Below are 14,467 nucleotides of genomic sequence, written 5' to 3' on the forward strand. Positions count from 1 at the left end.
ACCCGCCCTGCCATGCCCCGGCCTGCAGGCCAGCCCCTCCACCTCTCGGGGCATGGTGGGTTGGGATGTGATGGGTTTGGGGACAAAGGATGATATGTGGCCTCCTAGCAGCTGGCCCATCCCTGTCCTGGGTTAAGGAGCCCTAGGAAAGGACCCCGTGGAGGCAGAAGATGGAGCCCGGGGCGGTGAGAGAGGCGAGCAGGGCAGGGCAGGGCAGGCCCATGGTGTGGAGGTCACACGTGCTTAACCTCAAGCCTTTCCTGGAGTGGCCGCCTTTGGAGAGGGGAGACTCCTAGCCCCCCTCAGCCTCAGTTTCGCATCTGTAAAACGGGGCGAGGGGGAAGGGTACAGGCCTCAGAGATGGAGCAGGGCAGGGCTTTTCCTGGTTCACCCCAGAAGCCCCTGCTGTGTGCTCAGCGTGTTTCCAGGTGCTTGGCTTGTTCTTGGTGTGTGCAAGACAGGCCCTGGCTTGGCCTTGAAGTGGCTTTGACGCTGCTGGGTGAGTGGTTGTAACAGCTCTTCTGTTATTCCCGAGCGAGAACTTTGGGGGCTGGCAGGTGGTTAAGGCACTGGATCCCACATGGCTGACTGTGGTTCAAAACCCGGACCCAGTGGCTAGAACACGAACTCACTGTGCATGTGTGTGCGTGCGCCTGCCCAGAAACCGGAGAGCAGGATGGAGGAGGGGCTTTGGTGCGGTCATCCCCCTTGGGGGGTGCTTTCTATGTCTCTGTTTCTGGAGAGCAAACATGCCTTAGAGCAAAACTTTTTTTAAAAAGGGGGTTTTGTATGACATCCCCACCCTGGTCCGACTTGAACTGCGTTTGCCTGAGCTCAGCTGGTGGTCTGAGGAGCGAGGCTGTGCTGCTCTTTAATGTGTCCACTGGGGATCAAGAAAGCCCTTGTTGGGCCAGGGTGGCGAAGGCTTGCTGCGGGCCTGCCATCGTGCCGAGGCAGTGAGCAGCGTGTGACCCCTCTCTAGAGACATCCCCAGAGCAAGCCAGGCGGGAGGACTCTGGGCTGCCACCAGGACTGGAGCACGGGACCGCTTATTCCTTCTTTGGCCACCAGGGGGCAGCAGCGCCCCGCTATGGGGCTCGGCCCTCCTGCCCACCTTTGCCCAGGCTGGGCTGCGGGCTGACTTGTGGGTAAAACCTGAGGCCGGACCTTCTGGTGATACCAAGCCAGACGAAAGGGAGGGGCTTATATTTGGGCCTACTGTGTGCTGGGTACAGCCGTCTGTCGCCCCCCCCCACCCCTCGTTTTATAGATGGGGACACTGGGAGGACAGGAGTCTCACTCCACCACTCCGACCACACAGAGCCCAGGCTGCCATCTGAGCCCGCCTCCCACTGAAAACAGCCCACCGTCCCAGTCCCGTGTCAGGGAACATTCAGAGTCTAGGACCACCCTGGCGTGTTTTCCAAGCCAGGGCTGGGATTTGCCAGGGTCAGTCATGTGGGCTCCGGCTCCCTTGGCCACGTGGCCACAGGGCCAGCCCCACTTCTCACGTGAGAATAAACTAGATCTTTTCCACTCGTTCATGTACCTGCCCGAAACCCGGCAGGAAGACGGGATCTGGTGTGGCCTGTCCCACTGGGGGTTGCTCTCTCCCTCTGTGTCCCTGTGGTCAGTTTACGCGTCACGGTGAAAAGCAGTGCAAGTCATAGAGAAAAACGAAGGGAGATTACCGGTGTACAGGCCTTAGAGGAGACGGGGTGAACTGAGAAACATCCGGACGCGTGTCCGTCCACATGTGGAAGTCCGAGGCCTTCTGAAGCCTGGTCGGTGGTCAGCGTGATGCGGTTTCAGACTCTGGGGTCCGAGCCTCCTCTCGGAGGGGCGGCGTGTGGAGCTCTGCCTCCAGGCAAGAAGACAGCACGGCCGCCTGGCATTGCCCTGGGGCACCTCTCCCCACCGCCGCCTGGGCACTCCCCCACGGGACTGTCTGCCTTGAAAAGTACTTGTTTTGGTCATCGGGGCACGGATCCAGCCAGACGGCGGTGCGCTGCATCCAGCGAGATGCACAGGGAAGAGACAGGAGAGCTGTGTTTTGAAGACAGGCCAAGCACGATGGCCTCCCGCCCTCCGCAGCAGTTAGACTGAAACCTCGAGCTGAGGGAAGGGCCCTTGGCCGTGCCCCTGCCGCCGGCCCGCAGCGGGTTGGTAGGGGCTGACCCTGTGTTCTCTCCCGAAGGCAGTGTGCCCTGGCGGCCCTCCGCGACGTCCGGCAGTTCCTTACAGAGGAGGGGGGCCACGTGGCGGTGAGTGTGACGCCCGGGCGGCAGCTGGCACTGGCTATCTCCTTTTGTTCATGGTTGGGCACCTGGAGGGGAAGGGGTGTGCCCCTGGACGCCCCGGGTGCCGGCCTTGGGAGGAAGCCCGCAGCTACTGTGCAGGAGAAGCTGCGGGGGTCTGGGCTGTGGGCTTCCCTCTGGGCTCCTGGCTGGTCCCCACTGCACACTGGGCTCCTTGGCAGCCCCAGAAGCAGGGTGTCATTTGACACAGTCTTTAGCAAACACGATTTCTCCTGGGTGGAGAAGTTCCTGCTGCCGTCCTGTCCCGGGAGCCAGCTGAGTCCCGGGAAGGGAATTTGCCCGGCATTCTGATGGAGGGGAGGCCCGCGGCTCCCTCTGCAGTCAGGCCCAGCCCACGGCCTCTTTCTCTTTGCCTCTGGGTCCTGCCTCCTGGGACTCCAGTCTGGGTTGTTGCCCTTAGCACAGCCTTAGCCACGGGGGTTCCAGGCCCCAGGGGCGTCCTCTCCTTTAGTTTATCCGTTTATCCGCTTGGAAGTCCATTGTGTGAGACTACGGATCTGAAGGGCCTTTGGGAGTCCTCCTGGATGGTGGGCAGCCACGACCCTGGCCCGTCGAATCAGGACTTCCAGTCTGGCTGTGGGGTCCGCTGCCACTCTGCCTGGCTGCCCTTCCTGCAGGTGCCCCTGTGGAGGGCGCCGGGGAGTCCCCTGCCCCTCCTGGGAAGGCTTGGGGTTGCCGGTGATGTGTCCAGTGGGGGGTTTCCTCCTGCCCATCTTGCTGGATCCTAGGGACCCTTCTGTTTGTCCTCAGTGTCAGCTGTCCCGAGCTGTCCCGAGTGACTGCTTCGGTGAGCCCTCTGCTGCCTTCCGCTCTCTCCACTGGCGACGGGGCCTCTCAGCTCCTTTTTCTAGAACTCGGGCAGCTGCGTGCCAGGCCTGGTCACTTATTTTATCTCTTCCCCGTTTTATCTCATCTTTTTTGGTCTGAGGGTGACTTCCTCGATATTATCTTATAAGTAGCTGGTGGAATTTTCTTTTATAAGAGATTTTTGCTGTAGGGCATGTGTGCTTGCCCAAGTGAGAGAGAGAGACAGAGACAGAAATCACCCCTCCAAGCGGATGGTTACTCCACAGTTCCTTCTCCTCCATTCTCCTATTATAATTATTTTAAAAAATTTGTTACAGGGGACCTGCACTCACCAGAGGTGGAGCGAGGCAGGGAGTGGCCAAGCTGTAGCCCCGTTTCCTCCAGTCTCCTCCTGACTTGAACCAGAGTTGGCCGTGTGGGATCTGGTGCCTTAACCTCCATGCCAGTTGCTGACCCACGCAATATCCTTTTTATCAGTTTGATTTAGTCTCCGTTTTTTTGTTTTTTGTTTTTTTTTTTTTAAGTTTTCATTTCGTTGGAGCACGTAGTGAGCCCTGGTTGGATGATCTTTTTAAAAAGTGACTCTGGGGACCAGCAGATGGCGTAATGGTTACATTGCTGGACGCCCACGTAGGTGACCATTGTTCCAGTCCTGGACCTGACGGCTTAAAACTCATGCCAGGAGTATATGCATGCATGGTCCAAATCCCGAGAGGGGATGGAGGAGAAAGGACTGTGGTGTAGCCTTCCCTGGGGTGTGTGTGTGTGTGTGTGTGATTTCTTGCTTCCTGTCTCTCTGGCGAGCACATGTGCCCTATAGCAAAAATCTCTAAAAAAAAAAGAGAGAGAGAGAGAGAGACTCTGGGGCCAGCTAAGTGGTGTGGTGGTTAAATACATTTAAAAATAAATAAATGAATTTTTAAGATAATGATCAGTATTGTTTTGAAAGAAATGTCTCTGTAGGGCCAGCCCCATAGCCTAGTGGTTATAAAGGAGCCAGATCCCACGTGGCCAGCTGCATGAGTTCAAATCCTGGCCCTGGTGGCTTGAAGAACATGCGGGGCGTGCGTGCGTGTGCCTGGAATCCCAGAAGGGTGGAGGAATGGAGAATGCATTGTGGCATGGCCACGCCCTGTGGGAGGTGCTTTCTCTCTTCCTGCTTCTCCGGCTCTGGCAAGCGCACCTGCTCTCTGGCCATCAGGAAAAAATCCACTCTACAGGCCACCGGGAGGTGCTGGGGTGGGCCGCAGTGGAGGGGCAGGCGCAGGGCCCAGCACTTCTAGGCCTCTCACGGGAGTCAGTGCCTGGCGGGATGGGGCTGGGCCGGGCCGGGGCCTGGACTGTGCCAGGGCCTGGACCAGGCTGGGGGCCTGGGGCCAGTCCTCCCGCCTCCTCCCGCCTTTGTCCCTCTTCAGAGATGCTTGGGCCCCATTTCTGAGTGTCCGGGTCTCACACTGGCCATGCCCTGGTGGGCGTCCGCACCTGGGTCTTGCTCCCCCTTCTCTTCGCCCTCCTGTTCGGCGTTCCTGGGGCCTCCACGGAGTGGCACTAAGGGCAGGCTCACCTCGCTGTCTCACTGGGTGCCTGCCATGGGCGGAGCCCTCAGGCATGCCTCTGTGCTAGGGCTGCTCCCCACAGCGCGGACACCCCCTCCTCCAGCTCCCTGGGGTATCTCCCCGAGGAGGGAGACGGCCCAGCCCTGTGCATCTGGGGGAGCCCACCAGGTGGAGGCCCAGGCAGTAGCTGGCCCTGGAGAAAAGCCCAGGCCACCCCCAGGCCAGAGGCTGAGTCATCCCAGTTCTGTCCCAGGTGTTCGATGCGACCAACACCACCCGAGAACGGAGAGCGACCATCTCTGACTTTGGGGAACAGAATGGCTACAAGGTGAGGCGTCCTCCGCTCCTGCCCTTGGCTGGGCCAGGCCCCAGGGACCCTGCCACACCCTCGTCCTGCACATGCCGGGGTTCTCGGTGGGAGAGCCAGGACCAGGCGGCACCTGCTCCAGCTCCGAGGTCCTCGGCGTGGTCCCCAGAGGGGCCCTGGCCTGGGGGTGGCAGGGGAGCCCTGGTGCTGGGGCACCGGGCCCAAGTCCTGAGCGCCGTGCCTCCCGCCGCAGACCTTCTTTGTGGAGTCCGTCTGCGTGGACCCCGAGGTCATCACGGCCAACATCGTGGTGAGTGCTCCTGACGCTGCCGGTGCAGCCACGCAGCTGGCCGTGGGGCTGGGCCTGGGCTGGCCCGAATTCGGTCTTCCTGAGCCTCCTAGGGTGGGGAGGCAGTGGAAGCCCGAATGCCAGGCGGGCCTAGACCCCCAAGGGCCACTTAGGTGGGGGGCTGTGGCTGTGGTGGGTCCTTCTGCCCCCCAGTTCCCTGGACCAGGAAGAGGTGCTTCAGCCCGGGGTGGGGGGTGTTTATCTCTGGGGCGAGAGCCTCGCTTCCCCCTGTGTGGCTGCGGTAAGGAGGTCGTGGGGCTGGGAGAAGCATCTGGCCTCCCGGGCACCCTGAAGGCAGGTACTTGGATCTGGGGTACTCGGTGGGGCCCTCAGCCCCTCCCAGGTCAGCTTCCTGCCGCCCTCAGTCCTGGTAGGCCGCCCCCCGCCCGCCCCTGCCCAGGTCTCTGCCCTGCCCGGCCCCAGCCCTGATGTGCCCCTGCCCTGTGCCGACTCTGGCAGCAAGTGAAGCTGGGCAGCCCCGACTACGTGAACCGCGACAGCGACGAGGCCGCGGAGGACTTCCTGAGGCGCATCGAGTGCTACCAGAGCTCCTACGAGTCGCTGGACGAGGACCTAGACCGGTGAGCCGGAGAGCCCTGCCGGGGCGGCCCAGATGCGCGGCTGCCCCCCGTGGCCCCCAGGGTGGCAGCTAGGGGACCACCCCAAGAAGCAGAGATGGTCTGGATTTTCTTCTTTCCTTGGGGCAGACAGTGTGGCCGGAGGCGACGTGCAGAGCCCTGTTGCTGTGGGAAGAACATGGGGCTCTGGTCCAGGGTGCCCCGCACCCCCACAGGAGGGCAGGCCTGAGCCCTCTGGGGCACAAGACATCGCATCTCCTCTTTAGCTGTGCAGTCTGTTACGGGCGAGTGGGCCCAGCCCCTGCCCAGGGGCTGCGGGCCATGATGGTGCTCAGCGCCCAGCCTCTCCAGGGGCGGCAGATCTGGCAGGAGAGGGCCTTGCGGTTCATGAGGGCCTTCGGCGAGGCTGCTTCCACTGGGTCGGCAGGCAGCCCCATGAAGGGCACACAGTGAGGCTGCTGCCCGGCGTCGGGGCAGGGCGGTGTGCGCGGGCCCTCCGGCCCGCAGTGAAAGGGAGCAGGCACCTTGGAAGCCGAGGCAGGCTCGTCCCGTAAAGCCGTCAGGGCTGCCCGAGGCGAACTCCCTGCTGGCCAAGTTCGCCGACAGTGGTCGGGTGACGGTGGAGCCGGGTACGACAGCGCCTGGCGGTGTCCATCGTATTGTGCAGACGTGGTCAGTGCATGACACACGCGTTCCCTGGAGAGCCCGGATGGAGACGCGAGCCGGGTCACCTACGGTGGCAGGAGCCCAGGAGAGCGCTGTCCCGGGGCTGGCACCACCAGTCCGCAGCTGGGCTTGCAGCCCCCTGGCTGGAGCTGAGGGGCGCCCCCCGGCCTCTCTGTGGAGGTCGTGCCTCCCTCAGTGTCCCTGGTTCCAGGGTGGCCGCAGGAGGGGACTAGCCCAGAGCAGCTCCTGTGTCTGTCAGTGGTGGCGTCTCACGGTGCTGCCCTGGGGTCACGGTCCAGGTGGGGAGAACCCAAGCCAGGACATGCAGAGGGCCCCCAGCCAGAGCCCACCGGCCACCCGCCGGGTTCACCTCACAGACCAGCGTGTCTGCGGCCCGTAGCTGCGGGGCCGGGTGGGCAGGTGGCTGCGCTGGGTCTGTCAGCCACTGCCACCACATCCCCTCTGGTGCCACTTGCCCCATCCTCTGGCTGCCTGGTGGGAGGTGACACTGCTTGGCACAGGTGGGTGATCTGGACAGGGAAAGGCCATGTTCAGGGACCGCGGCCAGGAGGAGGGGAGCGGGGTGCCTGCAGAAGCCAGCTCCCGGCTCAACCACAGACAGGGCCTTGAGAGTGCGGAGGCCGACAGGGGGGCCCGGCCACGCGAGCAGCGGTGAGAGGCGTGGTGTGGAGGAAGGGCCTGCTCGTGGGGTCTGTGTGTCACGCGTGCTGTGCTCTGCTCTGCTCTGCCTCACGCTGCTCAGCTCCGGCTGACGGCCCTGTGGCTGGGGCCCCCCACGCCCTCCGAGGGCCTGGCCACTCAGGCCTCTCCTCGCCTTCTCTCTGGGAAGGGACCTGTCCTACATCAAGATCATGGACGTGGGGCGCAGCTACGTGGTGAACCGCGTGGCCGACCACATCCAGAGCCGCATCGTGTACTACCTCATGAACATCCACGTCACGCCCCGCTCCATCTACCTCTGCCGGCACGGGGAGAGCGAGCTCAACCTCAAGGGCCGCATCGGCGGGGACCCGGGACTGTCCCCCCGGGGCAGGGAGGTCAGTGTGTGGGGGGGCGCGCACATGCGTCGGCGCCCCAGGTGGCGGGGTGTGTGCGCGTGTGGGTGCACCGGGCTGGTCCCCACTGTCCTAGCTGGCATGCAGTCGAGGGGGGTGGTGTGTAGTAGGAACGGTCACCGAGCCCCAAGCAAGTGGCTGCACCTCGTGGTGACTCATGAGCTGTCACCAGCCGAGCCTGTCCTCAGAAAGGCATGCCACCTTGGGCTGGCCCAGCAGCCTATGGTGATGGGAGCCAGATCCCACGTGGGCTCACTGGCTGGCTGCAGTTCGGATCTTGACCCTGGTAGCTGGGAAAACATGCCGGCACGTGTGAGTGCCTCGGATTCGGGTGGGAAGGAGAAATGGAGGGGGAGGGATTGTGGCGTGGCCACGCCCCACTGGGGGTGCTTTCTCCCTTCCCCTCCCCCTGTCTCTGTCTCTATCTCTGTCTCTCCCCGGCAAGCTCACACACTCTCTGACAATTAAAACACACATGCACGAAGGAAAACACGCCACCCTGGAAGTGCCCTGGGTCCCGTCGGCGCAGCTGATGCTGCGGTCCAAGATGGACGGAGGCCTCGGCAGCAGGGCCACGTGGCTTGGGCACAGGTGTCGGGGAGGCAGGGACCCCATGGATACCCTGTATTTGCAGTCAGGGCTGAGGGAGGTACTCAAGAGCAGTACTTGTGGGCATGAGTGTTTTGGGAAGATTAGCTTTTTTTTTTTTTTTGGAGAGGCTTTTTGCTATAGGGCGCATGTGCTCGCCAGACAGAGAGACATAGAGACAGAAAGCGAGAAATCACCCCCCCCCGGGGGATGGTCACGCCGCAATCCCTTCTCCTCCATTCTCCTCTCAGGATCTTGGGCACGCACGCACACGCACCCGGCGTGAGTTTTAAGCCACTGGGTCCGGGACGCGAACCACGGTCGACTACGTGCAAGTCCAGCGACATAGCCATTACGCTAACTGCTGGTTCCCAAGATTAGCTTTTTTTAAAAAAACAAAAACAAAAGCAAAAACAAAAAAAACCCACATCTTTTAAAGAGGGGCTGGCAGGTGGCGTGGTGGTTAAGGAGGCTGGACTCTCACTGGGTGTCCTCAGTTCGAGTCCTAAACCTGGCAGCTTGCTTTCTCACTTTCCTTTTCTTTCTCTCTCTCTCTCTCTCTGGTCAACTTCAAAAAAAAAATAAATAAAATAATGACAATGAATAAAATTTAAAAAATAATTCTTAAAAGATATTTTAAAGAATTATTTATGTAATTCTATTTATTATTGCTTTAATTTAGTATAGGGTTACACTTGAGAGAGAGAACGCTCGAGGTACAGGTCTCAAACCACGGTCCACCACGTGAGAGTCAAAGCACCTTAACCTACGCCACCTGATGGCCCAGTGTTACCTCTTGTTTCCCACCAAGCCTTTGTTCTCTGAGGCTGCGCGTGAGCCCTGGGCCTCTGGCCGTGGTGCAAGGTCCTGGGGGGTCGCTGGCACCTGCAGGTCTGTGGTGCGTTTCAGTTCTCCAGGAGCCTGGCGCAGTTCATCAGTGACCAGAACATCAAGGATCTGAAAGTCTGGACGAGCCAGATGAAGAGGACCATCCAGACGGCCGAGGCGCTGGGCGTGCCCTATGAGCAGTGGAAGGTCCTCAACGAGATTGACGCGGTAACTCCCGCCCCGCCCATCCTCCTGGGCGCAGCTGCACGCCGGGCTGTGGTACTGAAGTTGGGGCCGCCTTCTCCGCTTTCTTAACTGTTCTATTCCACTCCTTCTCGTGGGCATTTAGCTGTAGACCAAGTCGAATTTACCTCGAACGACTGACAGGAGCCTTCCCCAGTTAACGTATTCACCTGGAGCTGTAGCCGTCCATCGGTCCTTTTCCTGTTGAACTATTTTTTTTTAAGAATTATTTTATTCAACTTTATTTATTCATTTATTTATTTAAATTTGACCAGAGAGGGATAGAGTGAGAGCGAGAGAGAGAGAAGGATAAGAGAAAGCAAGCTGCCTGGTCCGGGACTCAAACCGTAGCTGGCCATGTGGGAGTCCAGTACCCTAATCACCACCCCACCTGCCAGCCCCCTTGTTGAACTATTTTACTTTCTTTTATATTAAGTTCTGCATATTGTTTCTATTTCTGTTCATACACCAGGACCACATTGTTTTATTTTATTTTGGAGAGGTTTTTGTGATAGGGTGCATGCACTCACCAGAAAGACAGAGAGAGACAGAGAGACAGAGAGACAGAAAGCGAGAAGTCACCCCCCAGGGGGGATGACCACACCGCAATCCCTTCTCCTCTATTCTTCTCTCGGGATCTTGGGCACGCACGCACATGCACCTGGCGTGAGTTTAAGCCACCGGGTCTGGGACTCAAACCGTGGTCAAATACATGAGAGTCCAGTGACATAGCCATTGCGCCAACTGCTGGTCCCAGACCACATTGTTTTAATTATGATTTTTTTTTTTACTGTTTCTTGGCCATTTAGGGATCTTTTTTTGTTGTTTCCTAAGAATATGTTTTAAAGAGTTATTTTTATTTAACTTTATTTATTTATTTATTTAAATTTGACCAGAGAAGGACAGAGAGAGAGAGGGAAAGTGAGAAAGCAAGTTGCCAGGTCCAGGACTTGAACCACAGTGGGCCAGGTGGGAGTCCAGCGCCCCTAACCACCACACCACCTGTGGGCCCCATTTAGGTATCTTTTGTAGGTCTTTTCTCTCTCTCTCTCTCTCTCTCTCTAACCTCTATTAGATTGTCTGCCTTTTTATAAATTTAAATTAAAAATAAATTTTGCCAGAGGGTATACTCACCAGAGAGAGAGAAGAGGAAAAAACACTCCCAATGGGGGAGAGTCATGCCACAGTCCCTTCTCTCCCATCTGTCCCTCCTTCAGGATTTGGGGCACCCACACACCCGTACCCAGGATGCTTTTCAAACCACCAGGTCTGGGACTCGAACCTCACAGTCGGCCGTGTGGGATGTGGACACAGGCTGGCCTTCCTCTTACTGACTTTTAGGAGTTCTTTCTGTAGTGTGGACCTAATGCAGCCCCACGGGGTCCTGGTGCTGCCAGCCCTGCGACTCCCGGGCCACAGCGCGGTGTCCCTGGCACGCACAGGAAGGTCTCTTGCTATGACCCTGGACCCCCCTCGCAGGTCAGCCTCACAGAGCACCCTGTTTTACCACCACCCCACCGTCCGTCAGCGTCTCTTTCTTAGCGGCCACTTCTGAATTTCCAAAGCCCAAGGGAAAAGGTGACTCTGTGCTGAGGTCACCTCTCTGGGCTTCCCTTCACCCCAAGGCCTGGCCACTCAAGACCACTCGCAGTACCAATTCCAGGACGAGGTCTAACAGATTCTAGTTTTTTGGGGGGTTTTATTTGGTCTGGCTTTCTAGCTGATCTTTTTTTTTTTCTTCCAGAGAGATTTTTGTTATAGGGTGCATGTGCTTGCTAGAGAGACACAGAGAGAGATAGAAAGTGAGTTATCACCTCCCAGGGGTGATGGCCATGCCACAATCCCTTCTCCTGCATTCTCCTTTTGGGATTTTGGGCACACACACGCACACGCACACGCACACACACACACACACACACGCGCATGCACGCGCACCTGGCCTGAGCCAACTACTGGGAGTCTAGCGACGTAACCATAGTGCCATCTGCTGGTCCGTTTAGTTACTCCTAATGGACTGTTGGCCTGAAACTAGCGAGTCCTCCATGGCTTGAGCCCAAGTCTGTAACAGAATCAGATTTGAACAAGAGGGTTCGCCCTGGCCGTGGGCCCTGGCAGTGACATGTGGGATGATGCTGTCTGGAACTCGGTGGGAGCAGTGGATGCAAGATACGTTTGTTCATTGACTCATTTCATGCAAGTCTACCCGCTGCCAGAAATCGGACCAGTGTCTGGGGCTCGAGACCTTGGTGGAGAAGCAGCGGAAGCTGTGGGGCGGAAAGGAGAGACATGGCCAGGATGACTCCAGGGTTGGGCTCTGGGCTACCACATGGTCTAATAGATACCCCACAGGGCCGGTAGGTGGCCTGGTGGTTAAGGATGCTGGACTCCCACATGGGTGACCATGGTTCGAGTCCCAGACCTGGTGGCTTGCTTTCTCACTTTCTCTCTGTCTGTCTCTCGCTCTGGCCCTCTCTGGTCAAATTAAACTAACTAAATAAATAAAGTTAAATAAAATAATTCTTTTAAAAAAATAGATGTCCCACATAGGCCCCTGGGGGCGCTTTCTCTCCCTCCCCCAAGTGCACGTGCCCTTTGGCAATAAAAAAATGACAAAGTGAAGCAAGTCATATAATGTTGCATCTCGGTATGATCTTTAAGAGTAAGTGAAGGAGTCTTTCTTTGTTAACTATCATCATTATAAAACTTTATAAGAGGTGGGGAACCAGCAGTTAGCGTAATGGCTATGTCGCTGGTCTCCCACGTAGTCGACCGCGGTTCACGTCCCAGACCTGGTGGCTTAAAACTCACACTGGGCGCGTGTGCGTGCGTGCCCAAGATCCCGAGAGGAGAATGGAGGAGAAGGGATTGCGGCGTGACCATCCCCCCTGGGGGGTGATTTCTCGCTTTCTGTCTCTATGTCTCTCTCTGTCTGTCTGGCGAGCGCACGCGCCCTATAGTGAAAACCTCTCAAAAAAAAAAAAAAAACTTTATAAGAGGGGACGAGCTGTTGGCTTAATGGCTATGTTGCTGGACTCCCATGTAGTCGACTGTGGTTCACGTCCTGGATCTGGTAGCTTAAACTCACACCAGGCGTGTGTGCATGCGTGCCCAAGATCCCGAGAGGAGAGCAGAGAAGAATGGACTGCGGTGTGGCCATTCCCCCGGGGGGGTGATTTCTCGTTTTCTGTCTCTCTGTCTCTGTCTTTCTGGCGAGTGCGCGCACCCAATACCAAAAACCTCTCAAAAAAAAAAAAAAAAGAAAAGAAAAAAGAAAAAGTAGCTTATAAGAGTAGGGGGCCAGCAGGTAGCATGGTAGTTAAAGGCCCTGGACTCCCACATGGGCAACTGTGGTTCAAGTCCTGGACCTGGTGGCTCCCTTTCTCACTTTCCTTCTCTCTCTCTCTCTGCTCTAATTGGTAAATAATAAATAAAGTTAAAATAAAATAATTTTTAAAAAAACCCTTATAAAAGTCATGAACTATCTAGTCTGTTTCCAGATTTCTCTGACTGCCTCATGAATTTTCTTTATAATTGTTTGAATCAGAGCTCACACTAGGTCCATGCCTTGTGTTTCGAGATTCGAACCATAGAGGCCGTGTGGGAATCCAGACCTTCCCCACCACTCTACCTCCTGGCCCTCAGGGACGTTCTTCAGTTCTTCCGTGGGATGCAAATGAATCCAGGAGCAATGAAAATATTCTCAATGAAAGCTAGTAACGGCGATTGTCTCCTCACTGTTAGGAAAGTCTTGTTTCCGGTTATGTAGTGCCCTTTTTTTCTTTTCTTTTCCTTTTTTAAAATTTGCTAGAGGGTGCTTGCATTTGGCAGAGACAGACAGACAGAAAGAGAGAGGGGGCCAGCTGGTGGTGTGGCTAAGGTGGCTAGATCTCACATGGCTGACTGCGCAGTTCCAGTCCCCGACCCGGAGGCTTGAAGACCATGCTGGTCCATGTGCTTGCATGCCTAAAAGCCCAAGAGGAGAACGGAGAAGGGATCGCGGCATGACCATCCCCTCTGGGGGATCATTTCTCACTTTCCCTGTCTCTCTCTGTCTGTGGCAAGCATATGTACCTTATAACAAAAAATTAAAAACAGAATAAATGAATTTTAAAAAGAGACAAAGTGAGAAAACTCCCCACCAGGGGGGATGGCCACACCGTCTCCTCTGTTCTCGGGATTTCGAGTGTGTGCGCACACACATGCACGTGTGTCTGCCTGTCTTGTTGTGTGTGTATTTTTTAGAAATTTTTATTACAGGGCTCGCGTGCTCACTTGACAGACAGGCAGAAAGCAAGAATCACTCCCCAAATTCTCCTCTTGCGATTTCGGGCATGCACGTACACACACCTGGCATGAATGTCAAGCCTCCAGGTCCAGGGCTTGAACCGCGGTTGGCCATGTGAGAGTTCAGCCATATAACCATTGCACCATCTGCTGGTCCCAGCCTGCGCGTTTTTTAAGCCACTGGGTCCAGTCCTTGAATTGCGCAGTGGGCCCTATGGGATCCGGCTACCTTGACCACCCCACCTGCTGGCCTGCTGCTGTTTTTCATTAGTGTAATTGGGCAGAACTTACTATTCGCGGTTTTAATTTTGTTGTTGTCGTTGTTCTCATTAGAATTACTTGTCACTCTGAAAAAAAGCAAGCAATTTCTGCAGCCTGTTTTGTAGCTCATTTCACCCACCTTGTGGCCAGCGAGAGCTGTCGGAGGGGCTTGCCCCAGGTTTTTTCTCACACTGATGGCAGCTGTCAGCCGTCGGCTGCAGGTGTTGCTGTCCCCCCTCCGAGGACAGGATGCGGGTTGAGGGTATAGTTTTGCAGAGAAGCCTGCGGCTGCCTGGGCTTTTCACCTCTCACATTAAATCGCTTATTTTCCCAGTTCCTGGTCCATTTCCTTGTTTAGCTTTCAAATCTCGATGCCATTATAATTTCATGGCCTATTAACTGCCCTTTCATGGTCATCATTGTTCTTTTCTTCTGTCCCCTAAGCCGCCTTGGGCTAGCCTTGTTTCAACGTCGTACTTTCTCCTTAAATCTAATACTCAGTTCACTGCCATGTATGTCCCACGCCCTGTGTGTGTGTGTGTGTGTGTGTGTGTGTGTGTGTGTGTGTCTCTCTCTCTGATCAAATAAAAAAAAAATGAAAAAAAA

At 56.6% G+C, this 14,467-nt stretch overlaps 1 protein-coding gene across 3 annotated transcripts in view; it reads left to right on the top strand.

Annotated features, from left to right (window-relative positions):
- The window catches only part of PFKFB4 (6-phosphofructo-2-kinase/fructose-2,6-biphosphatase 4), a 30,625-nt gene that overhangs the window by 5,380 nt on the left and 10,778 nt on the right, over positions 1–14,467 (top strand). For all 3 annotated transcript variants that reach the window (XM_006171003.2, XM_027769318.1, XM_006171002.3), the window contains 6 exons: positions 2,198–2,264; positions 4,935–5,009; positions 5,242–5,298; positions 5,797–5,918; positions 7,432–7,639; positions 9,155–9,301. In XM_006171003.2, the coding sequence (XP_006171065.1) occupies positions 2,198–2,264; positions 4,935–5,009; positions 5,242–5,298; positions 5,797–5,918; positions 7,432–7,639; positions 9,155–9,301 (676 nt within the window). The remainder of the gene's footprint in view (positions 1–2,197; positions 2,265–4,934; positions 5,010–5,241; positions 5,299–5,796; positions 5,919–7,431; positions 7,640–9,154; positions 9,302–14,467) is intronic.

This window comes from Tupaia chinensis, unplaced genomic scaffold (genome assembly GCF_000334495.1).
Source record: "Tupaia chinensis unplaced genomic scaffold, TupChi_1.0 Scaffold149184_1, whole genome shotgun sequence".
Lineage (NCBI taxonomy): Eukaryota > Metazoa > Chordata > Mammalia > Scandentia > Tupaiidae > Tupaia > Tupaia belangeri.